The sequence below is a fragment of the Gambusia affinis genome, linkage group LG04, assembly GCF_019740435.1.
Source record: "Gambusia affinis linkage group LG04, SWU_Gaff_1.0, whole genome shotgun sequence".
In the NCBI taxonomy this organism is placed as follows: domain Eukaryota; kingdom Metazoa; phylum Chordata; class Actinopteri; order Cyprinodontiformes; family Poeciliidae; genus Gambusia; species Gambusia affinis.
Genome location: NC_057871.1, coordinates 17667289 through 17694523, shown reverse-complemented (window position 1 = coordinate 17694523; position 27235 = coordinate 17667289). Strand labels below are relative to the sequence as shown.

The 27235-nt window shown below is 38.4% G+C and overlaps 4 protein-coding genes across 11 annotated transcripts in view; 3 read left to right on the top strand and 1 right to left on the bottom strand.

Moving 5' to 3' along the window:
* The window catches only part of vwa11 (von Willebrand factor A domain containing 11), a 92522-nt gene that overhangs the window by 54993 nt on the left and 10294 nt on the right, over nucleotides 1-27235 (bottom strand). The gene's annotated exons all lie outside the window — the stretch shown is intronic.
* On the top strand, nucleotides 4875-25198 carry LOC122830094 (prostaglandin D2 receptor 2-like). 2 transcript variants are annotated; one of them, XM_044115160.1, is made up of 4 exons: nucleotides 4875-5016; nucleotides 5286-5335; nucleotides 6830-8133; nucleotides 25138-25198. In XM_044115160.1, the coding sequence occupies exons 2-3, from the start codon at nucleotides 5325-5327 to the stop codon at nucleotides 8121-8123; spliced, it is 1305 nt and encodes a 434-aa protein (XP_043971095.1). In that variant the 5' UTR covers nucleotides 4875-5016; nucleotides 5286-5324; the 3' UTR covers nucleotides 8124-8133; nucleotides 25138-25198. The 2 variants fall into 2 exon arrangements, with proteins under 2 accessions (XP_043971095.1, XP_043971093.1); XM_044115158.1 differs by lacking the exon at nucleotides 25138-25198 and having other exon boundaries at nucleotides 4877-5016; nucleotides 6830-8354.
* On the top strand, nucleotides 12445-17384 carry LOC122830088 (prostaglandin D2 receptor 2-like). Of its 4 annotated transcripts, XM_044115149.1 has the most exons (3): nucleotides 12803-12883; nucleotides 12953-13090; nucleotides 15860-17384. In XM_044115149.1, exon 3 carries the CDS (start codon nucleotides 15867-15869, stop codon nucleotides 17232-17234), a length of 1368 nt encoding a protein of 455 aa, XP_043971084.1. In that variant the 5' UTR covers nucleotides 12803-12883; nucleotides 12953-13090; nucleotides 15860-15866; the 3' UTR covers nucleotides 17235-17384. The 4 variants fall into 4 exon arrangements, with proteins under 4 accessions (XP_043971082.1, XP_043971081.1, XP_043971084.1 ...); XM_044115147.1 differs by lacking the exons at nucleotides 12803-12883; nucleotides 12953-13090 and adding an exon at nucleotides 12445-12559; XM_044115146.1 differs by lacking the exon at nucleotides 12953-13090 and having other exon boundaries at nucleotides 12781-12883.
* On the top strand, nucleotides 21587-25348 carry LOC122830089 (prostaglandin D2 receptor 2-like). 4 transcript variants are annotated; one of them, XM_044115152.1, is made up of 3 exons: nucleotides 21587-21705; nucleotides 22098-22235; nucleotides 23843-25348. In XM_044115152.1, exon 3 carries the CDS (start codon nucleotides 23850-23852, stop codon nucleotides 25206-25208), a length of 1359 nt encoding a protein of 452 aa, XP_043971087.1. In that variant the 5' UTR covers nucleotides 21587-21705; nucleotides 22098-22235; nucleotides 23843-23849; the 3' UTR covers nucleotides 25209-25348. The 4 variants fall into 4 exon arrangements, with proteins under 4 accessions (XP_043971087.1, XP_043971086.1, XP_043971085.1 ...); XM_044115153.1 differs by lacking the exon at nucleotides 21587-21705 and adding an exon at nucleotides 21941-22028; XM_044115151.1 differs by lacking the exon at nucleotides 22098-22235 and having other exon boundaries at nucleotides 21589-21705.

Here is a 27235-nt window from a genome sequence, read left to right as displayed (position 1 = left end):
CACAGGTTTTATGCAGCGGTCAACACTAAATGTAGACAGTAGCGCAAGCTCCTCCAGCCATCTTCTCCATTTGTGTAAAATGTCTTGTGGCAGTGCATCATCCAGCTACAGCCTCTTTTACACAGTTCTTGCTGCATCAATTTTGCTTGCAATGTCACTGGCGCCAGGAAACCCAAAGGGTCATACACAGAACTGTTCACAGATAACATTCCACGCCTGGTCAGGGCTTGCTGTTTCAACTTCATCTTAAACTGGAAGGCATCGGTCTCCACACACCACTGCAGACCCAAAGCTCTTTCCATTGGAAGTTTATCGATGGCCAGATCCAACATCTTCAAATCTTTAGCTCTCTGCTCCTCTGAGATGGCCTGCAGAACAACACGACTGTTGCTTATCCATTTTTCCAATGTGAAGCCTCCTTTTCCACACAGAGCAACAAGATTCTTTATCAAATGAATAGCTTCCTCCTCTGTAGCTGCACTTTTAAGACAATCATCGACATAAAAGTTTTGTCTTACAGTTTCTATGACCTCTGATGGAAATTCATTCAAATTGTCTTGGGCAGTTCTTTTTAAAGCATAGGCAGCACAGCTGGGGGATGAAACAGCTCCAAATAGATGGACCATCATTCTATAAGGTACTGGTTCGAGTGTCATATCCCCATTTGGCCACCAGAAAGCGGAGAAAGTCTCGATCTCCTTCTGGCACCTGCACTTGATGAAACATAGCTTTAATGTCTCCCATTATGGCTATTGACTCTTCTCTAAACTTCATAAGGACCCCCAGTAGAGTGTTGGTGAGGTTGGGGCCTGGCAGCAACTCACTATTCAAAGAAACTCCTTTAAATACTGCAGCACAGTCAAACACCACACGTAAAGCTCTCTTCTTTGGATGGTAAATCCCATGATGGGGAATGTACCAAATTCTTCCATTATCACAATGCAAAAGATGCTCAGGTACACGTTCTGCATATCTGCATGAAATTATGTTATTCATATACTCCACATACTCCTGGTGAAATGTCTGATTAAATCTGAATCTTTTCCTGAGACTTTGTATTCTCTGTTTGGCCACTGCAAAATTGTTTGGTAAACAAACATCCTTTCTTTTAAATGGCAGATTCAAGCAATACTTTCCATCCTGTATTAATGCAGATGTTTCCATAATATTGAGAAACTTTTGATCTTCTCTGGACATTTCTTGTTTGTCAACTGATCCTTCACAGAAATCATAGTTGTACTGGCTCCTGAGCAGTTCCTCCAGCTTACTTACTGAGATTCTGTTCACTGTTACAGATGAGACTTCTTGAACACCACTGCTATCCAAGGGCCCATTGACAACCCAGCCAAGTACAGTTCTGACAGCATATGGACCATTATCTTGACTGTTAATGACTTCCCAAGGTTCTAATAACCTTGGAGCGTTGGTACCAATTAACAGATCAACCTCAGCATTTATGGATGGCATGTGAACTCTTGACAAATATGGCCACTTTATTAAATCTTCAGATGTTATCATGTCATCTTTAGTTACAGGCATTTGTCTTTGTGTAATAACTTCTGGCAAAGGATAAAATGTATTGCTCTCCAGCCCAGACAACTCAAGGTTACACAGAGAAAATGCTGAACTTATTTTAGTTTGGCCCATTGTTCGAAGAAGAACTTGTGTTCGCTTTCCAGTGAGGTTCAATTGATGCATCAGCCTTTCAGAGCAAAATGTTCCAGTACTGCCTGGATCCAAGAAAGCGTAAGTTTGGATGACACATTGTCCTTTCATGGCTTTAACCTTTACAGGGAGCACAGATAGTATTCCACGATCCTTACGGCCCCTGTATGGCCACATGTTGCATTCACAATTGATGGGGGTTCTGATATTCCTGTTTCAGACTCAGCAGAAATTGTCTCTCTTCTTATATGTAGCACAGTTGGATGACTTTCATTACAAATTTCACAAGTTAATCGTGCTTCACAATTCCTGCTGATGTGGCCCCACTGTAGACACCCAAAACATAATCCTTTTCTTCTCAACAGAAAGACTTTGTCCTTGTGAAGTTTTCTTTTAAATTGTTTACATTCTTCTAGTGGGTGAGCTTCTGAACAACAAGCACAACATCCATCATTTCTTTTAGCTGCAGCATGTTGCTGATCAACTTCTCCTGAAGCACTCCCAGATGTCACAGTGCTGGCCACTACATTCCCTTTGGTCTTAATCCCAGGTTGCCGTTGACGACTGATGGATGATGTACTGAAGTTAGAATCTTGTAATTCTCCGAAAAAAGGATCTGACAGAATCTTGACATGTCGTTCGATGAATGCAACCATATCACCAAATCCTGCCCGGTATCCAGTTGTCTCCATTATATCAAAAGCTTTACTTCTCCAACACTCTCGTAACTTGTATGGCATCTTAGCAAGTATTGCTCTCATATTTACAGGCATGTCCAACTCATGCTGCAGCTCTTCCATTACATTACAGCAGCCACGCAAAAATAAAGAATAACTCTGTAATGCTCTAATGTCCTCAGTTCTTATTGTTGGCCAAGACAAAGCCTTGTTAATATATGCAGTTGCAACTTTATAAGGGTTTCCGAAATGTTCCTGTAATAAAGACTTTGCTACAGTGTAGCCATAATCTGGATTCAAATGCTGACAACTGCGCACCAGCTCCTGAGGTTGACCTTTAGTAAATTGTTCCAAGTAATACAAACAGTCCGCATTATTTGTTTTGATTTCAACCCCTTGTTCGAAGGCTTTAATAAAGGCTCTGTACTGAAGAGGATCACCATTAAAAACAGGAATGTTACGTGGCGGGAGAGTCATACTCTGTTGCTGCTTTACCAAGGCTGCTGTGATTTCACTTTGTCTGTTCATGATGGTAAGAAGTTCTCCAGGTAATTGAGCACTGTTTGATGATTGGATCATTTTCTCATTATGTTTGAAATGCTCTTCCGATTGTATTTGGGATCCACCAGCTTTATGTTGACCACACACAGGGTGCTGGTTTGTTGCTACCGTTCTCTTTGGTCTCACATCCATAGATTTATTTTCCTTTGATGTCAACTTTAATTCATTTCTTTGTTTAGTATGGTCTATACCATCTTGTTGAGTTGTTGGATTATCAATTTCATTTCTAGGAAGAAACTCCTTCACAAAGGGGTCCAAACTTTGCTTTAATCCCTTTTCTTTTGTTTTCTTTTTATAGTGTGAGCTCACTGAGTTTGACGTTTGTGAGGAACACTGCAGCTTTAAATTATACATTTCCATCTGCAAGTCAGATTCAGCCAATTCAGTTTCCAGAGCAAGCATCTCTTTTCTTTTCCTCAGTTTCTCCTCCTCTTCTTCAATTGCGTGTCTTTCTTTTACAGCCTTCACACACGGGCCAAAACTGAGGCCCTGTTTGCTGCTACCTTTAACTTTACAGATGAAGTGATACTGGAACTAACACTCCTTTGTGAATGTCCACTAACATTTGACACACTGTCAGTGGGATTGACACCATCATCATCATTATTGTTGCCAACTGCAGTTTGAGAGAGCCACTTATTCACTCTAGAAATACATTCATTATTAGGAATCATTTTTGCTTTAAACCATACTTCATGATTTTCTTTTTCATCATGTGGCAAAAACCCCAGAAAAGATTCATGCAAACATTTGGCATCATCACACAACTTAGTCAACCTATCAAAAGCACTTAAAACCTTTGTTTTTTCACCTTTTGACATTAAATCATGAATTTCATATCTTATATTACCCGTTTTGTTTAATTTAGATTTTTCGTTCCTTTTGTAATGTTTCAAGTTTTTCAGCCAAGGCCTTTTCTGTTAATTTAACAGTACGTTTTTGAGTTTCCCCACCAGTAGCCATTAGTTCAGTCTCAGAGTTTTTGTCCATTTCCATAGTCCAAAGGTTCAATTCGAAGACAAACGCGCACAAAAGAGCTACTAAATGAGCCTCAACGCAAAGAGGTCCAATATTATTTAAAGCGGCAGTTACCAATGCATTGGTTTTAATGTGTGCACACAAAAACAAAAATGAAATAAAATAAAATAATGGCCATCAAAGGTGTAGCGCTACACGCATTCGTTGGCGCCTGTTGACATTCCATGATTTAATCCACGATCTTCAAAGATCCAGGTAGTTCATCCGGCTGTCCGATCCTCCTCAATCACTGACTGCCACCGTCCATCAGATCCATTGCTGCCGCGGTCTATTCCAATAAGTTACGACAATTCAATAACAAATTGTCTGCCACCGCGTTCATCCTTTTCTGCCACGGCCGCAGCCTGATGCTACTTTAGCTCTGTCCATTTAGCAAACACCAGCACATCGCATCCCAAACGGTCCCAGTCTGCTCCACATGGTCTCCATCGCTTTGTTCAAAGACATCGGAGTTCATCAAAGTCCAAAAAGGGCAAGTTTTTGACAGTATAAGTGCCAGTTTAATACTGCACTTGTTAAGCGTTGATCCGTTGCTGCTTTGTTATGACGCGCTGAGCGGCTAACGTTGTACCTGTTGACAGCGTGTAAAGTCAATCCGATTCTTGTTGTCCAAATTTGTTCCAATCAGATGAACCATTTGTGAACAAATTCCATTTATTCCACAATACACGAGAACAGTGTTAACAAAGACTCCGCCACAGCGGTCAAAAACTTGTATGCCCTTCCGGGTTCAACACCTGTCGACTACCTGTGATCTCTTGGTTCATATACTGGAGCCGACAGCGCCATCTAGTGACCAAATCCAAAAATACACATATTTGGCTCCAACAACATTAACAAAACACAATTACAAATTCAAAAACACAACATTAACCAGCACAACAACATTAACGGAAAGGGTATCCAATCAGCGACCTGAGAGATTGCTGATTGGACAATAGGCATGAATGGGTAATCTATGAGTCCTACTTACGTCACCCCCAGCTTGAAAGTGGCGGTGGAGAAAACGTGCTGCGTGTGGTAGTTTCAAAGGTTTTACAGTCCAAAGTGGACCCACTGCCTTTTCCTTTCACAGGTAAGAATTAAAGATAATAATATCGTAAATCTATGAGCAGAATTTCTTGACTTTGTGGACAGTACTGTGCATTTCCGTGGTGAAACAAACTTCTAAACAATAGAGAAATATTTCCTTTGTAACTAAATTGCCCCAGTTAACTACTCTGACTATTTTCTTAGCTTAGCCAACTTTTTTTATACTGTGTAGTTTTTCTAAAGCGGGAGAGGCAAAGAGAAACCTGTAAAGACGGCTTTTGCCGTTTGTTTATTGTTGCCATGGTTACCTAGAAGCTCGCAAGCCAAGTCGCTGTTCGTCTGTGGTCAAACATGGTTACTAGGTACGTCAGTTGTCTGTAAAGTGTTTCTTATAATTTATGTAGCTGAAAATAATTTGTTTGATATAACAGCGAACCTGAAGTGGACTGAAAGTACATTAATCTAGCGAGCAGCGCGGAGACCGGGGGACGTATCGCTACAACGGGCCGACCTGCTCAAGCGAAAACTTCCGTTTCAAAAGCACCGTCGTCCAATCAGCAATCTCTCAGGTCTCCAACTGGGACATACCCTTTCCGTTCTGTTAATGTTGTAGTGCTTCATTAATGTTGTGTTTTTGGATTTGTAATTGTGCTTCCTTAATGAACCTTACCGTAGGGGCCGCTTTCATTGGCTGATGCCCATTCTACTTGGTGCGTGGAAGGTTCACAAACACCCACTGATTTCAAAATTAAACCTACAAAACAACTTCTTAGTTCTTCTGTCCATTGTAGTAGCTGATATATTGTGAAAATCCGGTAGAAATGATGCACTAATGGAGTCAGAAATACACTGCAGAGAATTAGTCGAAGTGGAAGACGCCATGTTTACATAGAAACAATGCGCCATGAGGCTTTGTTTGTGAGACTTGTGACCACTTGGGATTTTCTAGGTCGGTTGTGGGCGGAGCTTGGAAAAGTCCATGTTGTGCTTCCTTAATGTTGTGTATTTGTAATTTGTAATTGTGCTTCATTAATGTTGAAGTGGTTTGCACCTCAGGGCCACCATACTTTTAAATCTTTTAATGCTAACTTAATTTCATGCAATAGGGGGGTTTACAGAGCAGTAGGGTTGTAATTTGTCTTTAAAAAGTGTAGACTAAGTAATCTATAAAAATGTTTCACCCAGGAAAAACAACAATAATTAGTCAGTTGTCTTCATGAAACATTTTCTACCGTTTACATGTATTATTTCTTGAATCTAATTAGCTCTTTCTGATAATGTTAGTCCTAAAACAAAGTTAATCAGATTTTCAACAAATGTGCTTATAATTATCTGAACTATTCATATTTCTTGAATTTGTCTCTAATTTTAATATTAATACTACATGCATTAATATATTTTACAGAGATTTTCTGCAATAGATCAACATAAAGTAGTGCATAATTGTTAAGTGGAAAGAATAATAATTTATGGTTTTCCATTTGTTTAAAATCATTAAATTATCAAAATGAGCAGCAGACTCCCTCTATAGTAACAGTAAACAGCATCTTATTATATCTAACCTCAGCTGTTCTTTAAAGGCCTTAGAGATTTTTTTTTTTAGAGAATATTAAATAGCATCATGAAGACCCATGCACAAAGCAGGTCAGGGTCAAATTTTGTTGAAATTTAAGAAAAGAGTTACTGGTAGGTTATAAAATAAAATCTCAAATTTTGGACTCCTCACAGAGCTCTGTTCAAACCATCATTTGAAATGAAAAGTGTACGGCTGAGATGCAAACCTGGCAATCAACTTTCTAATTATAACATACAATGATTTTAAATATTTCATAAATCTGTCTAATTTCTTGTTTCAGCCGTCTGATGTTCAACATGGTGTTCACATCCAATGTCTCTGAGGGTCCATTATTCTGCCCACTGCTGAAACGGATGAGAGAAGACAATATAAACAACGACACACAGGCCAACATGGTTGTGATTTCCATCCAAGGCATCTTCTCCTTCCTGGGAATTTTGGAAAATGCCTTGATCATTTGGGTTTTGGGATTTCGCCTCAGGTGTCGAACCGTGTCCTCCATTTGGATGCTTAACCTGGCCATGTCTGACTTCCTGGCCACCCTGGCTCTACCGCTCTACACTTTCTACTTTCATTACTCCCAAAGCTGGGAGTTAGGACAACCACTCTGCGTAGTACAAGTTTCCATTCTTTCCATCAACATGTTTGTTTCAGCCTTCCTGCTGGCAGCCATTTCATTGGACCGTCTGCTTCTAGTTTCCAAGCCAGTGTGGAGTAAGAATCACAGGTCGGTGGCGGGAGCTTGGAAGGTGTGCGCACTTGGCTGGCTGTGGGCATCGATAAATACCATACCTTACTCCATATTTCGTTCAGTGACTGTGATGACTGATGGGAGGAAGATATGCTACCATAATTTTGCTTTGCATTTATCCAGTAAAGATTCTTTAGAAATGGACTGTAATCTGAGGCAGGGGGCAACAGCCATCTCCAAGTTACTGTTAGCTTTCGTCTTCCCTCTAGTCATCATTGCAGGGAGCTACATCAAAATTGCCCTAAGCCTGAGAAACAGATGCAGAAGGACAAAGCAGAGTACCGGCAGACTGGCTGATATGGTGTCTCTGCGTAGCTATGGTGAACATTCAGGAATGGTTAAAACAAATGGCGTCAAGTCTTTGACTTCTGGTTCCTCATTTGAGTCCACATTAAACAAACCGTCTCCCGTCATCTCCAGTCCATCATGTCAGAGGCTGTTGTCTCAAAGTTTTACCAAAATGGTGACGTTTGTGATTGCAGCATTTGTGCTCTGCTGGGCTCCTTATCACATCTTCTGCATCGTAGAAATGAAAGCCCAGTATAATGAAAAATTATACAAATTATCGCAAGATGGCCTTACAGTGTCTGCAACGTTTGCTTTTCTGAATCCAGTTTTGAACCCTGTCCTGTACGTCTTCAGCTGCCCCGACTTCTGCGTGAGAATACGACAGAGTCTGGGAGCAGTGTTTGATGGACTCGTGGAGGAGGGTGGACTGACGACTCCGGGTAGGAACCTGCAGGCTTACATGAGGCGGAGTAGTAGCAGAGATTTGAGCTTTGCACAACCAGGGTCACCAAAGTCACCAAAGTCTTCATCCTAACAGTCTCCTGGTGCACAACTACCATTTCCTCTACTATCTAAAGACCTTGGAGGCAGTCAAACAGATCAAACAGGACAATAAGTTGAAAATGGGATGGTGTCTAGCTAAAACATCACTCTCTTCTTTGAGATTATACTTTTGTCATACATATCATACTGTCCTCATTGTGATACTAAGGATGAATCCAATTTTACACCTTATCTGCAAAGAATAAAAAGCTTGCTTAACATGTTTCTTTTTTTGTTTGCATGATGGCCTATGTCCTATTACTGAATTAGCATAAAAATATAAAAAATGAAATATTTAACTATCTAAAAATATATTATTTGTGTTTTTGGTGGACTAAGAGGGATTTTTTTCATTTGATTGTAACAAAAATAATACATGTAAATGTTGGTATGATGAATGCAAATGGGGTAAAATTGCATAATTCAAGCTACTAGGTTGTGGAAAAGTGCCTTAAATATGATAAATGACAACAAGCATTATACACAGACCATATGTTGCTTGATGACTTGAAGGCAAATTTGTGACAATAGTCTACAAGAGGCTATATAGTCAGTTTTTTTTGTTATTGTTTCTAACAAATGTTTAATATTTGTTATAACTCCTCTAATGACTCTCATCTACTCTGATAGCCTGATCGACTGTATTATATGTTATGAACATCCATTATTTATGCACACTTATCCCTATAGGGTCACAGGGGATCTGGTGCCCAATACTAGCAGCCATTAGGCAAGAGAGAAAATGGGTACACACTGGACAGGTTGCTAGTCCATCACAGGGCAATACAGAGACACACAGGACAAACAACCATGCACACACATGGCAGTTTAACCAATTAATTTGCATGCTTTTGGACTGTGAGAGAGAAGGTAGAGAACCAAAGTACACATGAAGAGAACATGCAAATTTCATCTAGAAAGAGCCCAGACCAGGATTGCAATGCTGTTTACCACTGTTACTTCCAGCCACCAGAGGGCAGGATAGGACTGATATTACAGAGTGAATTCAGAGAATAAACACAAACCGGGATTAGGCCTGGGTCCTGTTACATTCCATGAGCCATTCCCTTCAACAAACTGTTGTTCTCTTCCTTCTTTCTGGATTCATATTTCATTCTGATAGTTCATAATGTTTGATTGGACTCATAATTACAGTGTAGTGGCTTTTTAAATCTGGTACACAGAGGGTTTTCATAATTTCACTGCTTTATCACAAAGGTAGTTCTAATTTAGTTAGAATATTTAGAGTGAAGATTCAGAGAATAAACCCAAACCGGGATTAGGCCTGGGCAGATTCAAAATGAGCATTCCTTCCAACAAACTGTTGTTCTCTTCATCCTTTCTGGATTCATATTTCCTTATAAGTTCATATTGATATTTGTTACTCATAATTACATTAGCACTTTTTTGTAAGTACAGTGAGTATTAACTAAGAGAAAAGTTTCATTTTTCTTTTCTAGTTTGAGGCATGGTGATTTGACTCAATCTTTAATAGAATGTTTAGGTAACAGGTTGCTAGCAATTCTCACATAATGGTTCTCCTGGTGAAAAAGATTTAAAATAAAAAGCATATCACACAATTAGAATTTAACCTTTAATTTAAATATATTTAGTCAAAGGAGAAATCATTAAAAGTTGAAAACAACTGGAACCGGACAAACAAGTGCTCATTGACATCACAGAGGATAGGCTATCCAAATCAAATCTCATGAAAATCATTTGGTCTTCTGTATTTATCTAAAGCAGATAAATAAGCTAAAAGAGATGAGCTGAAGAGAAGAGAGTAAGTGATACAGCGAGAATCTTCAAGGTTGGAGACAGGTGGATAAGATGCCATTTATTTTCTTTTCCTCACTTTGCAAAAGCGCTCAAAATAACAGCATGTTGGGAAAATCTCCTAGATTCTGGTACTGGATTTGAACATTTCTTTTCAGGTATTTTGCATTCACCAGAGGCTTCACTAACTGAGAAGGCTGCTGTATGAACCAGAGATTCAAATCCATAAACATCCAGATCAGTGGTCTGAGCATGCATTTGAATAAAAAAAGAATTAGAGAGAGGTCATGATTGGAGTAACACAGATGGAGTAAGATGCCTAACTGCATGTTTCAGGTGGAATAGGGAACAATAATTAAACAGCAGAAGAAAAGCAAGAATGTCTGAATGGAGAAGATGCTTAAACTGATTCAACCAGAGAGAGAAAGAGCGATAGATTATGTAAAGAGCTGTAGCTGGTACAGATGAGATATGAGAAAAGAAGGAAAGAGCGTTAGGGAGGAGGAGTGTTGCTTTTAAAGTGTTTAGAGCTCAGCTGCCGTACTTATAGCTGGCAGATGCTGACAAGAGTATTAGAGCTGAATTACATGGTCGCTATTTATCTTAATCATCTTGTATTTAAGAATATGCTCTTCCACACACACACACACATCCACACCTGTCGCTTTTAAATTACATAAACATCATATAATCATAGTCAGTTCAGCTAATAAATAAAAACCTTATCATGTGAGCTTGTTTAAATTAGACTGAATAATAAATCAATTTTTAATATCTTGACACTCTTGTTAGCCGTGAAAAATGGTTCCAGTTTTACAGTCAGTGTAGTGGTTCTATTGTGTGGAACTATGGAACTGTGAGAAATCCAAAATATTTCTTTCATAAATCTTCTCAATAGTTCTTTGTCCATATTATGTATTAGAAATCAAGGAAGTGAGTGTGAGAGACATTTTATTTATAATTTTCTATTGGTAAAGACATTTAAATTCAATTAGTCACATCTGCTCTTATTGAATGTCTGATGAATGTTTACTCAAGTCTTTTCATGTGCTAACTTGGAAAAATAATTTATGTACGTCTCCTCCAGTCGGCAGGATATGACTGAGTGTGTGTGTTTGGTTGTGAGGAATATTCAAACCATGAAACGCTAAAGCGTTCATGTTCAAACTTTAATTTGAAAAGTATAATAGAGGAGTTAATCAGTACTAGCTTGTATATGTACAGTTATCCCAAAATCATGCATACCTGTAGCTTCTAATAAATTGGTTCACAAAAGGAAATGACAGGCGTCTTTCAAATGATAACAAAACAAAAACAAGCAGCTGTTTTTTATTTACATTTTGTTGAAAACATTTAAAATGAATTTATATCTTTGACAATAATTATTGTAATATCTTAACTGGCATCATACCAATCAAACATTTTCCTAAACCTGCTGAGCAGCTATTTCTACATATATTTCCACTGGCTGTGATCTGCATGTAAAAAATGTTGCATCATGGTTGATTCAACAATTAAATATAAGTTTATTGTATTTTGAAGAGAGAAAACAACATATTCCCTATGGCGCAAGGTAAAACATGCAAATAGGGCTTTAAATGCTCATTGTTGTTCTCACATATTTGTTAACAGGTAAATGTAAATTAGTAACTCAATTATAGCAGTAACTCAACTCTTAAGAGATGATAACCCCATAACAGTTCATAAAGATTTTACAGAGATTACTTCACCTGTCCTGTAAGATTTAAGGTAGTTTTAAATGTTTCACTAGAATTGTGTCACAAAATGGCGAGGAGCAGGTCCCAAATACAGAGAAAAGGCAGAAGGTACAGTAAGACTATTAACTTAGAAATTTGAGGAATAAAAACTATTTAAAATCATAACATAACAATCACAAGGTCTAGGAGACATGTAACAGTGTGATATTACAAACTACAATAAAGCTAAGCTGAAGAGTTGACACAAGGGACAGGTCGTTGATTAGAAACCATGTTGCTTTGAAAAAAAGCAAGTGGCTGAAGCTTAACTAATATGTAATGGGTGAAAATATTTATACACAGGGAACATGGAAGCATAACATAAACACCAAAATTAACCAAATCACACAATCAAAGTCCCAAAGATCAAGACAAATTGTAGTCAAAAGACAACTTCTTCATCTTTCAGGGCTATAACCAGCTGAAAGGGTCATTGTTTTTGTACAGATTGTAATCAATCCCCAGAGATTGTTGATGGAAACAAGTCAGAACATAGCACTGAAGATGTCTGCTTTCAAGAATGTTGTAAAAATTTAATCTCCTGCAGTCTCTGTCACATTGTTTATTTTATATGGTGGCCCTGAGGTGCAAACCACTTCATCAAAAACACAACAACATTAACAAAGGACAATTACAAATTCAAAAACACAACATTAACTAAGCACAATTACAAATTCACAAACACAACATTAACCAGCACCACAACATTAACGGAAAGGGTATCCAATCAGCGACCTGTGAGATCGCTGATTGGACAATAGGGATGAATGCGCATACTATGAGTCCTACTTACGTCACCCCCAGCTTGAAAGTGGCGGTGGAGAAAACGTGCTGCGTGTGGTAGTTTCAAAGGTTTTACAGTCCAAAGTGGACCCACTGCCTTTTCCTTTCACAGGTAAGAATTTAAGATAATAATGACGTAAATCTATGAGCAGAATTTCTTGACTTTGTGGCCAGTAGCTACTGTGCATTTCCGTGGTGAAACAAACTTCTAAACAATAGAGAAATATTTCCTTTGTAACTAAATTGCCCCAGTTAACTACTCTGACTATTTTCTTCGCTTAGCCAACTTCTTTTTATACTGTGTAGTTTTTCTAAAGAGGGAGAGGCAAAGAGAAACCTGTAAAGACGGCTTTTGCCGTTTGTTTATTGTTGCCATGGTTACCTAGAAGCTCGCAACCCAAGTCGCTGTTCGTCTGTGGTCAAACATGGTTACTAGGTACGTCAGTTGTCTGTAACGTGTTTCTTATAATTTATGTAGCTTAAAATAATTTGTTTGATATAATAGCGAACCTGAAGTGGACTGAAAGTACATTAATCTAGCGAGCAGCGCGGAGACCGGGGGACGTATCGCTACAACGGGCCGACCTGCTCAAGCGAAAACTTCCGTTTCAAAAGCACTGTCGTCCAATCAGCAATCTCTCAGGTCTCCAACTGGGACATACCCTTTCCGTTCTGTTAATGTTGTAGTGCTTCATTAATGTTGTGTTTTTGAATTTGTAATTGTGCTTCCTTAATGAACCTTACCGTAGGGGCCGCTTTCATTGGCTGATGCCCATTCTACTTGGTGCGTGGAAGGTTCACAAACACCCACTGATTTCAAAATTAAACCTACAAAATAACTAATGCCTGACTTACCCAGCCTTGCAAGAACAATAGGCATCGGTGATCTTGACCACAGCTATATTGATGTAGAGGGTGTGTGTATCTGCCGTTTTACTCATCAAGCGAAAGCAGGTGGTCTTCACAATGTTGGGCTCAAACACCTTGATCTCATCCAAAAAAGATGACATGAACTTCTTAGTTCTTCTGTTCATTGTAGTAGCTGATATATTGTGAAAATGCGGTAGAAATGATGCACTAATGGAGTCAGAAATACACTGCAGAGAATCAGTCGAAGTGGAAGACGCCATGTTTACATAGAAACAATGCGCCATGAGGCTTTGTTTGTGAGACTTGTGACCACTTGGGATTTTCTAGGTCGGTTGTGGGCGGAGCTTGGAAAAGTCCATGTTGTGTTTCGTTAATGTTGTGTATTTGTAATTTGTAATTGTGCTTCGTTAAAGTTGAAGTGTTTTGCACCTCAGGGCCACCGTACTTTTAGATCTTTTAATGCTAACTTAATTTCATGCAATAGGGGGGTTTACAGTGCAGTAGGGTTGTAATTTGTCTTTAAAAAGTGTAGACTAAGTAATCTATATAAGTGTTTCACCCAGGAAAAACAACAATAATTAGTCAGTTGTCTTCATGAAACATTTTCTACCGTTTACATGTATTATTTCTTGAATCTAATTAGCTCTTTCTGATAATGTTAGTCCTAAAACAAAATTAATCAGTTTTGCAACAAATGTGCTTATAATTATCTGAACTATTCATATTTCTTGAATTTGTCTCTAATTTTAATATTAATACTACATGCATTAATATATTTTACAGAGATTTTCTGCGATAGATCAACATAAAGTAGTGCATAATTGTTAAGTGTAAAGAATAATAACATGGTAACATGGTCAAACATGGTTACTAGGTACGTCAGTTGTCTGTAACGTGTTTCTTATAATTTATGTAGCTTAAAATAATTTGTTTGATATAACAGCGAACCTGAAGTGGACTGAAAGTACATTAATCTAGCGAGCAGCGCGGAGACCGGGGGACGTATCGCTACAACGGGCCGACCTGCTCAAGCGAAAACTTCCGTTTCAAAAGCACTGTCGTCCAATCAGCAATCTCTCAGGTCTCCAACTGGGACATACCCTTTCCGTTCTGTTAATGTTGTAGTGCTTCATTAATGTTGTGTTTTTGAATTTGTAATTGTGCTTCCTTAATGAACCTTACCGTAGGGGCCGCTTTCATTGGCTGATGCCCATTCTACTTGGTGCGTGGAAGGTTCACAAACACCCACTGATTTCAAAATTAAACCTACAAAATAACTAATGCCTGACTTACCCAGCCTTGCAAGAACAATAGGCATCGGTGATCTTGACCACAGCTATATTGATGTAGAGGGTGTGTGTATCTGCCGTTTTACTCATCAAGCGAAAGCAGGTGGTCTTCACAATGTTGGGCTCAAACACCTTGATCTCATCCAAAAAAGATGACATGAACTTCTTAGTTCTTCTGTCCATTGTAGTAGCTGATATATTGTGAAAATCCGGTAGAAATGATGCACTAATGGAGTCAGAAATACACTGCAGAGAATCAGTCGAAGTGGAAGACGCCATGTTTACATAGAAACAATGCGCCATGAGGCTTTGTTTGTGAGACTTGTGACCACTTGGGATTTTCTAGGTCGGTTGTGGGCGGAGCTTGGAAAAGTCCATGTTGTGCTTCGTTAATGTTGTGTATTTGTAATTTGTAATTGTGCTTCATTAAAGTTGATTTGGTTTGCACCTCAGGGCCACCGTACTTTTAGATCTTTTAATGCTAACTTAATTTCATGCAATAGGGGGGTTTACAGAGCAGTAGGGTTGTAATTTGTCTTTAAAAAGTGTAGACTAAGTAATCTATAAAAGTGTTTCACCCAGGAAAAACAACAATAATTAGTCAGTTGTCTTCATGAAACATTTTCTACCGTTTACATGTATTATTTCTTGAATCTAATTAGCTCTTTCTGATAATGTTAGTCCTAAAACAAAATTAATCAGTTTTGCAACAAATGTGCTTATAATTATCTGAACTATTCATATTTCTTGAATTTGTCTCTAATTTTAATATTAATACTACATGCATTAATATATTTTACAGAGATTTTCTGCAATAGATCAACATAAAGTAGTGCATAATTGTTAAGTGGAAAGAATAATAATTTATGGTTTTCCATTTGTTTAAAATCATAAAATTATCAAAATGAGCAGCAGACTCCCTCTATAGTAACAGTAAACAGCGTCTTATTATATCTAACCTCAGCTGTTCTTTAAAGGCCTTAGAGATTTTTTTTTTTAGAGAATATTAAATAGCATCATGAAGACCCATGCACAAAGCAGGTCAGGGTCAAATTTTGTTGAAATATAAGAAAAGAATTACCGGTAGGTTATAAAATAAAATCTCAAATTTTGGACTCCTCACAGAGCTCTGTTCAAACCATCATTTGAAATGAAAAGTGTACGGCTGAGCTGCAAACCTGGCAATCAACTTTCTAATTATAACATACAATGAGTTTAAATTTTTCATAAATCTGTCTAATTTCTTGTTTCAGCCGTCTGATGTTCAACATGGTGTTCACATCCAATGTCTCTGAGGGTCCGTTATTCTGCCCACTGCTGAAACGGATGAGAGAAGACAGCATAAACAACAACACACAGGCCAACATGGTTGTGATTTCCATCCATGGCATCTTCTCCTCCCTGGGAATTTTGGAAAATGCCTTGATCATTTGGGTTTTGGGATTTCGCCTCAGGCATCGAACCGTGGCCTCCATTTGGATGCTTAACCTGGCCATGTCTGACTTCCTGGCCACCCTGACTCTACCGCTCTACACTTTCTACTTTTATTACTCCCAAAGCTGGGAGTTCGGACAACCACTCTGCATAGTACAATCTTCCATCATTTACTTCAACATGTTTGTTTCAGCCTTCCTGCTGGCAGCCATTTCATTGGACCGTCTGCTTCTAGTTTCCAAGCCAGTGTGGAGTATGAATCACAGGTCGGTGGCGGGAGCTTGGAAGGTGTGCGGACTTGGCTGGCTGTGGGCATCGATAAATACCATGCCTTACTCCGTATTTCGTTCAGTGACTGTGAGGACTGATGGGAGGAAGATGTGCTACCATAATTTTGCTTTGTATTTATCCAGTAAAGATTCATTAGAAATGGACTGTAATCTGAGGCAGGGGGCAACAGCCATCTCCAAGTTACTGTTAGCTTTCGTCTTCCCTCTAGTCATCATTGCAGGGAGCTACATCACAATTGCCCTAAGCCTGAGAAATACACTCAGAAGGAGAAAGCAGAGTACCGGCAGACTGGCTGGTATGGTGTCTCTGCGTAGCTATGGTGCACATTCAGGAAGGGTTAAAACAAATGGCGTCAAGCCTTTGACTTCTGGTTCCTCATTTGAGTCCACATTAAACAAACCGTCTCCCGTCATCTCCAGTCCATCATGTCAGAGGCTGTTGTCTCAAAGTTTTACCAAAATGGTGACATTTGTGATTGCAGCATTTGTGCTCTGCTGGGCTCCTTATCACATCTTCAGCATCATAGATTTGACATCCCAGTATAATGAAAAAATATACAAATTAATGAGAAAGGGCCTTCCATTGTCTGCATCGTTTGCTAGTCTGAATCTAGTTTTGAACCCTGTCCTGTACGTCTTCAGCTGCCCCAACTTCTGCGTGAGAATACGACAGAGTCTGGGAGCAGTGTTTGAAGGACTTGTGGAGGAGGGTGGACTGATGACTCCGGGTAGGAACCTGCAGGCTTACATTAGGCGGAGTAGTACCAGAGATGTGAGCTTTGCACCACCAGGGTCACCAAAGTCACCAAAGTCTTCATCCTACCAGTCTTCTGGTGCACAACTACCATTTCCTCTACTATCTAAAGACCTTGGAGGCAGTCAAACAGATCAAACAGGACAATAAGTTGAAAATGGGATGGTGTCTAGCTAAAACATCACTCTCTTCTTTGAGATTATACTTTTGTCGTACATATCATACTGTCCTCATTGTGATACTAAGGATGAATCCAATTTTACACCTTATCTGCAAAGAATAAAAAGCTTGCTTAACATGTTTCTTTTTTTGTTTGCATGATGGCCTATGTCCTATTTCTGAATTAGCATAAAAATATCAAAAATGAAATATTTAACTATCTAAAACATATATTATTTGTGTTTTTGGTGGACTAAGAGGGATTTTTTTTCATTTGATTGTAACAAAAATAATACATGTAAATGTTGGTATGATGAATGCAAATGGGGTAAAATTGCATAATTCAAGCTACTAGGTTGTGGAAAAGTGCCTTAAATATGATAAATGACAACAAGCATTATACACAGACCATATGTTGCTTGATGGCTTGAAGGCAAATTTGTGACAATAGTCTACAAGAGGCTATATAGTCAATTTTTAGTTATTGTTTCAAACAAATGTTTAATATTTGTTTTAAAGTCCTCTAATGACACTCATCTACTCTGATAGCCTTATCGACTGTATTATATGTTATGAACATCCATTATTTATGCACTCTTATCCCTATAGGGTCACAGGGGATCTGGTGCCCAACACTAGCAGCCATTAGGCAAGAGAGAAAATGGGTACACACTGGACAGGTTGCTAGTCCATCACAGGGCAATACAGAGACACACAGGACAAACAGCCATGCACACACATGGCAGTTTAACCAATTAATTTGCATGCTTTTGGACTGTGAGAGAGAAGGTAGAGAACCCAAGTACACATGAAGAGAACATGCAAATTCCATCTAGAAAGAGCCCAGACCAGGATCGCAATGCTGCTTACCACTCTTACTTCCAGCCACCAGAGGGCAGGATAGGACTGATGACATGAATAGCAGTGAAGTGAGAAAGTAGGATTATGCTCTTCAGGTCCTGTTTTCCAGGATCACTTCAAATCTGAACCTCTGAACATCTGACCTGCTCTCTGAGTGATCGCATTTCATTACACCTGATATAAATTTTGATTAACCATCTCATCACCACCACTGCAGTTATGTGGCTTTTTCACACTCTGGTGGACACAGAGGGTTTTGCATAATGTAGGTCACTGCATGGGATTATCACAAAGGTAGTTCTAATTTAGATAGAATATTATAGAGTGAAGATTCAGAGAATAAACCCAAACCGGGATTAGGCCTGGGTCAGTTTCTACATTCCCATGAGCCATTCCCTTCCAACAAACTGTTGTTCTCTTCATCCTTTCTGGATTCATATTTCCTTCGATAAGTTCATATTGATATTTGTTGGACTCATAATTACAGTGTAGCGACTTTTTTGTAAGTACAGTGAGTATTAACTAAGAGAAAAGTTTCACAATTTTCTTTTTCTTTAGTTTGAGGCTATGGTGATTTGACTCAATCTTTAGTTAGAATGTTTAGGTAACAGGTTGCGTTAGGCAACCTTCACACTTATTGGTTCTCCTGGTGAAAAAAGATTTAAAATAAAAGCATATCTTACACAATTAGAATTTAACCTTTAATTTAAATATATTTAGTCAAAGGAGAAATCATTAAAAAGTTGAAAACAACTGGAACCGGGACAAACAACCTGGGTGCCACCACATTGACATCACAGAGGATAGGCTATCCTAAATCAAAGTCTCATGAAAATCATTTGGTCTTCTGTATTTATCTAAAGCAGATAAATAAGTCCCCCTGAAAGAGATGAGCTGAAGAGAAGAGAGTAAGTGATACAGCGAGAATCTTCAAGGCTGCCTACAGGTGTCGCACTAATGTGCCATTTATTATTTTCTTTTCCTCACTTTGCAAAAGCGCTCAAAATAACATGTTGGGATTTCTAAAGCTCCTAGTGTAAGATTCTGGTACTGCTGATTTGAACATATCTTTTTCAGGTATTTTGCAATTTTCACCAGAGGCTTCACTAACTGAGAAGGCTGCTGTATGAACCAAGATTCAAATCCATAATTTTACATCCAGATCAGTGGTCTGAGCATGCATTTGAATAAAAAAAAGAATTCAGAGAGAGGTCATGATTGGAGTAACACAGATGGAGTAAGATGCCTAACTGCATGTTTCAGGTGGAATAAGGAACAATAATTAAACAGCAGAAGAAAAGCAAGAATGTCTGAATGGAGAAGATGCTTAAACTGATTCAACCAGAGAGAGAAAGAGCGATAGATTATGTAAAGAGCTGTAAAAACAGCTGGTACAGATGAGATATGAGAAAAGAAGGAAAGAGCGGTTAGGGAGGAGGAGTGTTGCTTTTAAAGTGTTTAGAGCTCAGCTGCCGTACTTATAGCTGGCAGATGCTGACAAGAGTATTAGAGCTGAATTACATGGTCGCTATTTATCTTAATCATCTTGTATTTAAGAATATGCTCTTCCACACCCACACACACACACACATCCACACCTGTCGCTTTTAAATTACATAAACATCATATAATCATAGTCAGTTCTGCTAATATATAAAAACCTTATCATGTGATCTTGTTTAAATTAGACTGAATACTGAAATAAATCACCTTTTAATATCTTGACACTCTTGTTAGCCGGTGAAAAATGGTTCCAGTTTTACAGTCAGTGTAGTGGTTCTATTGTGTGGAACTATGGAACTGTGAGGAATCCAAAATATTTCTTTCATAAATCTTCTCAATAGTTATTTGTCCATATTATGTATTAGAAATCAAGGAAGTGAGTGTGAGAGACATTTTATTTATAATTTTCTATTGTTAAAGACATTTAAATTGAATTAGTCACATCTGCTCTTATTGAATGTCTGATGAATGTTTACTCAAGTCTTTTCATGTGCTAACTTGGAAAAATAATTTATGTACGTCTCCTCCAGTCGGCAGGATATGACTGAGTGTGTGTGTTTGGTTGTGAGGAATATTCAAACCATGAAACGCTAAAGCGTTCATGTTCAAACGTTAATTTGAAAAGTATAATAGAGGAGTTAATCAGTACTAGCTTGTATATGTACAGTTATCCCAAAATCATGCATACCTGTAGCTTCTAATAAATTGGTTCACAAAAGGAAATGACAGGCGTCTTTCAAATGATAACAAAACAAAAACAAGCAGCTGTTTTTTATTTACATTTTGTTGAAAACTTTTAAAATGAATTTATATCTTTGACAATAATCATTGTAATATCTTAACTGGCATCATACCAATCAAACATTTTCCTAAACCTGCTGAGCAGCTATTTCTACATATATTTCCACTGGCTATGATCTGCATGTAAAAAATGTTGCATCACGGTTGATTCAACAATTAAATATAAGTTTATTGTATTTTGAAGCAAGAAAACAACATATTCCCTATGGCGCAAGGTAAAACATGCAAATAGGGCTTTAAATGCTCATTGTTGTTCTCACATATTTGTTAACAGGTAAATCTAAATTAGTAACTCAATTATAGCAGTAACTCAACTCTTAAGAGATGATAACCCCATAACAGTTCATAAAGATTTTACAGAGATTACTTCACCTGTCCTGTAATATTTAAGGTAGTTTTAAATGTTTCACTAGAATTGTGTCACAAAATGGCGAGGAGCAGGTCCCAAATACAGAGAAAAGGCAGAAGGTACAGTAAGACTATTAACTTAGAAATTTGAGGAATAAAAACTACTTAAAATCATAACATAACAATCACAAGGTCTAGGAGACATGCAACAGTGTGATATTACAAACTACAATAAAGCTAAGCTGAAGAGTTGACACAAGGGACAGGTCGTTGATTAGAAACCATGTTGCTTTGAAAAAAAGCGAGTGGCTGAAGGTTAAGTAATATGTAATGGGTGAAAATATTTATACACAGGGAACATGGAAGCATAAAATAAACACCAAAATTAACCAAAACACACAATCAAAGTCCCAAAGATCAAGACAAATTGTAGTCAAAAGACAACTTCTTCATCTTTCAGGGCTATAACCAGCTGAAAGGGTCATTGTTTTTGTACAGATTGTAATCAATCCCCAGAGATTGTTGATGGAAACAAGTCAGAACATAGCACTGAAGATGTCTGCTTTCAAGAATACTGTTGTAAAAATTTCATCTCCTGCAGTCTCTGTCACATTGTTTATTTTATATGGTGGCCCTGAGGTGCAAACCACTTCATCAAAAACACAACAACATTAACAAAGGACAATTACAAATTCAAAAACACAACATTAACTAAGCACAATTACAAATTCTAAAACACAACATTAACCAGCACCACAACATTAACGGAAAGGGTATCCAATCAGCGACCTGTGAGATCGCTGATTGGACAATAGGGATGAATGCGCATACTATGAGTCCTACTTACGTCACCCCCAGCTTGAAAGTGGCGGTGGAGAAAACGTGCTGCGTGTGGTAGTTTCAAAGGTTTTACAGTCCAAAGTGGACCCACTGCCTTTTCCTTTCACAGGTAAGAATTTAAGATAATAATGACGTAAATCTATGAGCAGAATTTCTTGACTTTGTGGCCAGTAGCTACTGTGCATTTCCGTGGTGAAACAAACTTCTAAACAATAGAGAAATATTTCCTTTGTAACTAAATTGCCCCAGTTAACTACTCTGACTATTTTCTTAGCTTAGCCAACTTTTTTTATACTGTGTAGTTTTTCTAAAGAGGGAGAGGCAAAGAGAAACCTGTAAAGACGGCTTTTGCCGTTTGTTTATTGTTGCCATGGTTACCTAGAAGCTCGCAACCCAAGTCGCTGTTCGTCTGTGGTCAAACATGGTTACTAGGTACGTCAGTTGTCTGTAACGTGTTTCTTATAATTTATGTAGCTTAAAATAATTTGTTTGATATAATAGCGAACCTGAAGTGGACTGAAAGTACATTAATCTAGCGAGCAGCGCGGAGACCGGGGGACGTATCGCTACAACGGGCCGACCTGCTCAAGCGAAAACTTCCGTTTCAAAAGCACTGTCGTCCAATCAGCAATCTCTCAGGTCTCCAACTGGGACATACCCTTTCCGTTCTGTTAATGTTGTAGTGCTTCATTAATGTTGTGTTTTTGAATTTGTAATTGTGCTTCCTTAATGAACCTTACCGTAGGGGCCGCTTTCATTGGCTGATGCCCATTCTACTTGGTGCGTGGAAGGTTCACAAACACCCACTGATTTCAAAATTAAACCTACAAAATAACTAATGCCTGAATTACCCAGCCTTGCAAGAACAATAGGCATCGGTGATCTTGACCACAGCTATATTGATGTAGAGGGTGTGTGTATCTGCCGTTTTACTCATCAAGCGAAAGCAGGTGGTCTTCACAATGTTGGGCTCAAACACCTTGATCTCATCCAAAAAAGATGACATGAACTTCTTAGTTCTTCTGTTCATTGTAGTAGCTGATATATTGTGAAAATCCGGTAGAAATGATGCACTAATGGAGTCAGAAATACACTGCAGAGAATCAGTCGAAGTGGAAGACGCCATGTTTACATAGAAACAATGCGCCATGAGGCTTTGTAGCTTGGAAAATCCATGTTGTGCTTCGTTAATGTTGTGCATCTGTAATTTGTGTGCTTCACTAAAGTTAGGGTGACCAGACGCCCTCTTTGGACATGTCCTACTTTTCAGACCTAAAAAAATATCTGGGGAATTTCAAAAATGGGATTCTGGTGAACTGCCTCAAAACATTACATAGCGTTACCGCCAAAAAAATGACCGGGATTCGTTCAACAAAGAAAGAAGTGTCCTCCTTTTCAGAAACCCAAATTTGGTCATAACTAAAGTTGATTTGGTTTGCACCTCAGGGCCACCGTACTTTTAGATCTTTTAATGCTAACTTAATTTCATGCAATAGGGGGGTTTACAGAGCAGTAGGGTTGTAATTTGTCTTTAAAAAGTGTAGCCTAAGTAATCTATAAAAGTGTTTCACCCAGGAAAAACAACAATAATTAGTCAGTTGTCTTCATGAAACATTTTCTACCGTTTACATGTATTATTTCTTGAATCTAATTAGCTCTTTCTGATATTGTTAGTCCTAAAACAAAATTAATCAGTTTTGCAACAAATGTGCTTATAATTATCTGAACTATTCATATTTCTTGAATTTGTCTCTAATTTTAATATTAATACTACATGCATTAATATATTTTACAGAGATTTTCTGCGATAGACCAAGGTAAAGTAGTGCATAATTGTTAAGTGGAAAGAATAATAATTTATGGTTTTCCATTTGTTTAAAATCATAAAATTATCAAAATGAGCAGCAGACTCCCTCTATAGTAACAGTAAACAGCGTCTTATTATATCTAACCTCAGCTGTTCTTTAAAGGCCTTAGAGATTTTTTTTTTTAGAGAATATTAAATAGCATCATGAAGACCCTTGCACAAAGCAGGTCAGGGTCAGATTTTGGTGAAATTTAAGAAAAGAATTACCGGTAGGTTATAAAATAAAATCTCAAATTTTGGACTCCTCACAGAGCTCTGTTCAAACCATCATTTGAAATGAAAAGTGTACGGCTGAGCTGCAAACCTGGCAATCAACTTTCTAATTATAACATACATTGAGTTTAAATTTTTCATAAATCTGTCTAATTTCTTGTTTCAGCCGTCTGATGTTCAACATGGTGTTCACATCCAATGTCTCTGAGGGTCCGTTATTCTGTCCACTGCTGAAGCGGATGAGCGAAGACACTATAAACAATGACACACAGGTCAACATGGTTGTGATTTCCATCCATGGCATCTTCTCCTGCTTGGGAATTTTGGAAAATGCCTTGATCATTTGGGTTTTGGGATTTCGCCTCAGGCATCGAACCGTGGCCTCCATTTGGATGCTTAACCTGGCCATGTCTGACTTCCTGGCTTCCCTGACTCTACCGCTCTACACTTTGTACTTTCATTACTCCAAAAGCTGGGACTTCGGACAACCAATGTGCTTAGTACAAGCTTCCATATTTTTCTTCAACATGTTTGTTTCAGCCTTCCTGCTGGCAGCCATTTCATTGGACCGTCTGCTTCTAGTTTCCAAGCCAGTGTGGAGTATGAATCACAGGTCGGTGGCGGGAGCTTGGAAGGTGTGCGCACTTGGCTGGCTGTGGGCAGCGATAAATACCATACCTTACTCCGTATTTCGTTCAGTGACTGTGAGGACTGATGGGAGGAAGATGTGCTACCATAATTTTGCTTTGTATTTATCCAGTAAAGATTCAGTAGAAATGGACTGTAATCTGAGGCAGGGGGCAGCAGCCATCTCCAAGTTACTGTTAGCTTTCGTCTTCCCTCTAGTCATCATTGCAGGGAGCTACATCACAATTGCCCTAAGCCTGAGAAACATACTCAGGAGGAGAAAGCAGAGTACCGGCAGACTGGCTGGTATGGTGTCTCTGCGTAGCTATGGTGAACATTCAGGAATGGTTAAAACAAATGACGTCAAGTCTTTGACTTCTGGTTCCTCATTTGAGTCCACATTAAACAACCCGTCTTCCGTCATCTCCAGTCCATCATGTCAGAGGCTGTTGTCTCAAAGTTTTACCAAAATGGTGACATTTGTGATTGCAGCATTTGTGCTCTGCTGGGCTCCTTATCACATCGTCTGCATCCTAGAAATGCCAGCCCAGTATAATGAAAAAATATACAAATTAGTGAAAAAGGGCCTTCCAGTGTCTGCAACGTTTGCTTTTCTGAATCCAGTTTTCAACCCTGTCCTGTACGTCTTCAGCTGCCCCGACTTCTGCGTGAGAATACAACAGAGTCTGGGAGCAGTGTTTGAAGGACTTGTGGAGGAGGGTGGACTGATGACTCCGGGTAGGAACCTGCAAGCTTACATTAGCCGGAGTAGTACCAGAGATGTGAGCTTTGCACCACCAGGATCACCAAAGTCTTCATCCTACCAGTCTTCTGGTGCACAACTACCATTTCCTCTACTATCTAAAGACCTTGGAGGCAGTCAAACAGATCAAACAGGACAATAAGTTGAAAATGGGATGGTGTCTAGCTAAAACATCACTCTCTTCTTTGAGATCATACTTTTGTCATACATATCATACTGTCCTCATTGTGATACCAAGGATGAATCCAATTTTACACCTTATCTGCAAAGAATAAAAAGCTTGCTTAACATGTTTCTTTTTTTGTTTGCATGATGGCCTATGTCCTATTTCTGAATTAGCATAAAAATATCAAAAATGAAATATTTAACTATCTAAAAAATATTTTATTTGTGTTTTTGGTGGACTATGAGGGATTTTTTTCATTTGATTGTAACAAAAATAATACATGTAAATGTTGGTATGATGAATGCAAATGGGGTAAAATTGCATAATTCAAGCTACTAGGTTGTGGAAAAGTGCTTTAAATATGATAAATGACAACAAGCATTAAACACAGACTATATGTTGCTTGATGACTTGAAGGCAAATTTGTGACAATAATCTACAAGAGGCTATATAGTCAATTTTTAGTTATTGTTTCAAACAAATGTTTAATATTTGTTTTAAAGTCCTCTAATGACACTCATCTACTCTGATAGCCTTATCGTAATGTGTTATATGTTATGAACATCCATTATTTATGCACACTTATCCCTATAGGGTCACAGGGGATCTGGTGCCCAACACTAGCAGCCATTAGGCAAGAGAGACAATGGGTACACACTGGACAGTTTGCTAGTCCATCACAGGGCAATACAGAGACACACAGGACAAACAACCATGCACACACATGGCAGTTTAACCAATTAATTTGCATGCTTTTGGACTGTGAGAGAGAAGGTAGAGAACCCAAGTACACATGAAGAGAACATGCAAATTCCATCTAGAAAGAGCCCAGACCAGGATCGCAATGCTGCTTACCACTGTTACTTCCAGCCACCAGAGGGCAGGATAGGACTGATGACATGAATAGCAGTGATGTGAGAAAGTAGGATTATGCTCTTCAGGTCCTGATTTCCAGGATCACTTCAAATCTGAACCTCTGAACATCTGACCTGCTCTCTGAGTGATTGCATTTCATTACACCTGATATAAATTTTGATTAACCATCTCATCACCACCACTGCAGTTATGTGGCTTTTTCACACTGTGGTGGACACAGAGGGTTTTGCATAATGTAGGTCACTGCATGGGATTATCACAAAGGTGGTTCTAATTTAGATATAATATTACAGAGTGAAGATTCAGAGAATAAACACAAACCGGGATTAGGCCTGGGTCAGTTTCTACATTCCCATGGTCCATTCCCTTCCAACAAACTGTTGTTCTCTTCATCCTTTCTGGATTCATATTTCCTTTGATAAGTTCATATTGATATTTGTTGGACTCATAATTACAGTGTAGTGGCTTTTTTGTAAATACGGTCAGTATTAACTAAGAGAAAACTTTCACAATTTTCTTTTTCTTTAGTTTGAGGCTATGGTGATTTGACTCAATCTTTAGTTAGAATGTTTAGGTAACAGGTTGCGTTAGGAAACCTTCACACTTATTGGTTCTCCTGGTGAAAAAATATTTAAAATAAAAGCATATCTTAAACAATTAGAATTTAACCTTTAATTTAAATATATTTAGTCTAAGGAGAAATCATTAAAAAGTTGAAAACAACAGGAACCGTGACAAACAACCTGGGTGCCACCACATTGACATCACAGAGGATAGGCTATCCTAAATCAAAGTCTCATGAAAATCATTTGGTCTTCTGTATTTATCTAAAACAGATAAATAAGTCCCCCTGAAAGAGATGAGCTGAAGAGAAGAGAGTAAGTGATACAGCGAGAATCTTCAAGGCTGCCTACAGGTGTCGCACTAATGTGCCATTTATTATTTTCTTTTCCTCACTTTGCAAAAGCGCTCAAAATAACATGTTGGGATTTCTAAAGCTCCTAGTGTAAGATTGTGGTACTGCTGATTTGAACTTTTATTTTTCAGGCATTTTGCAATTTTCACCAGAGGCTCCACTAACTGAGAAGGCTGCTTTATGAACCAAGATTCAATCCATAATTTTATAT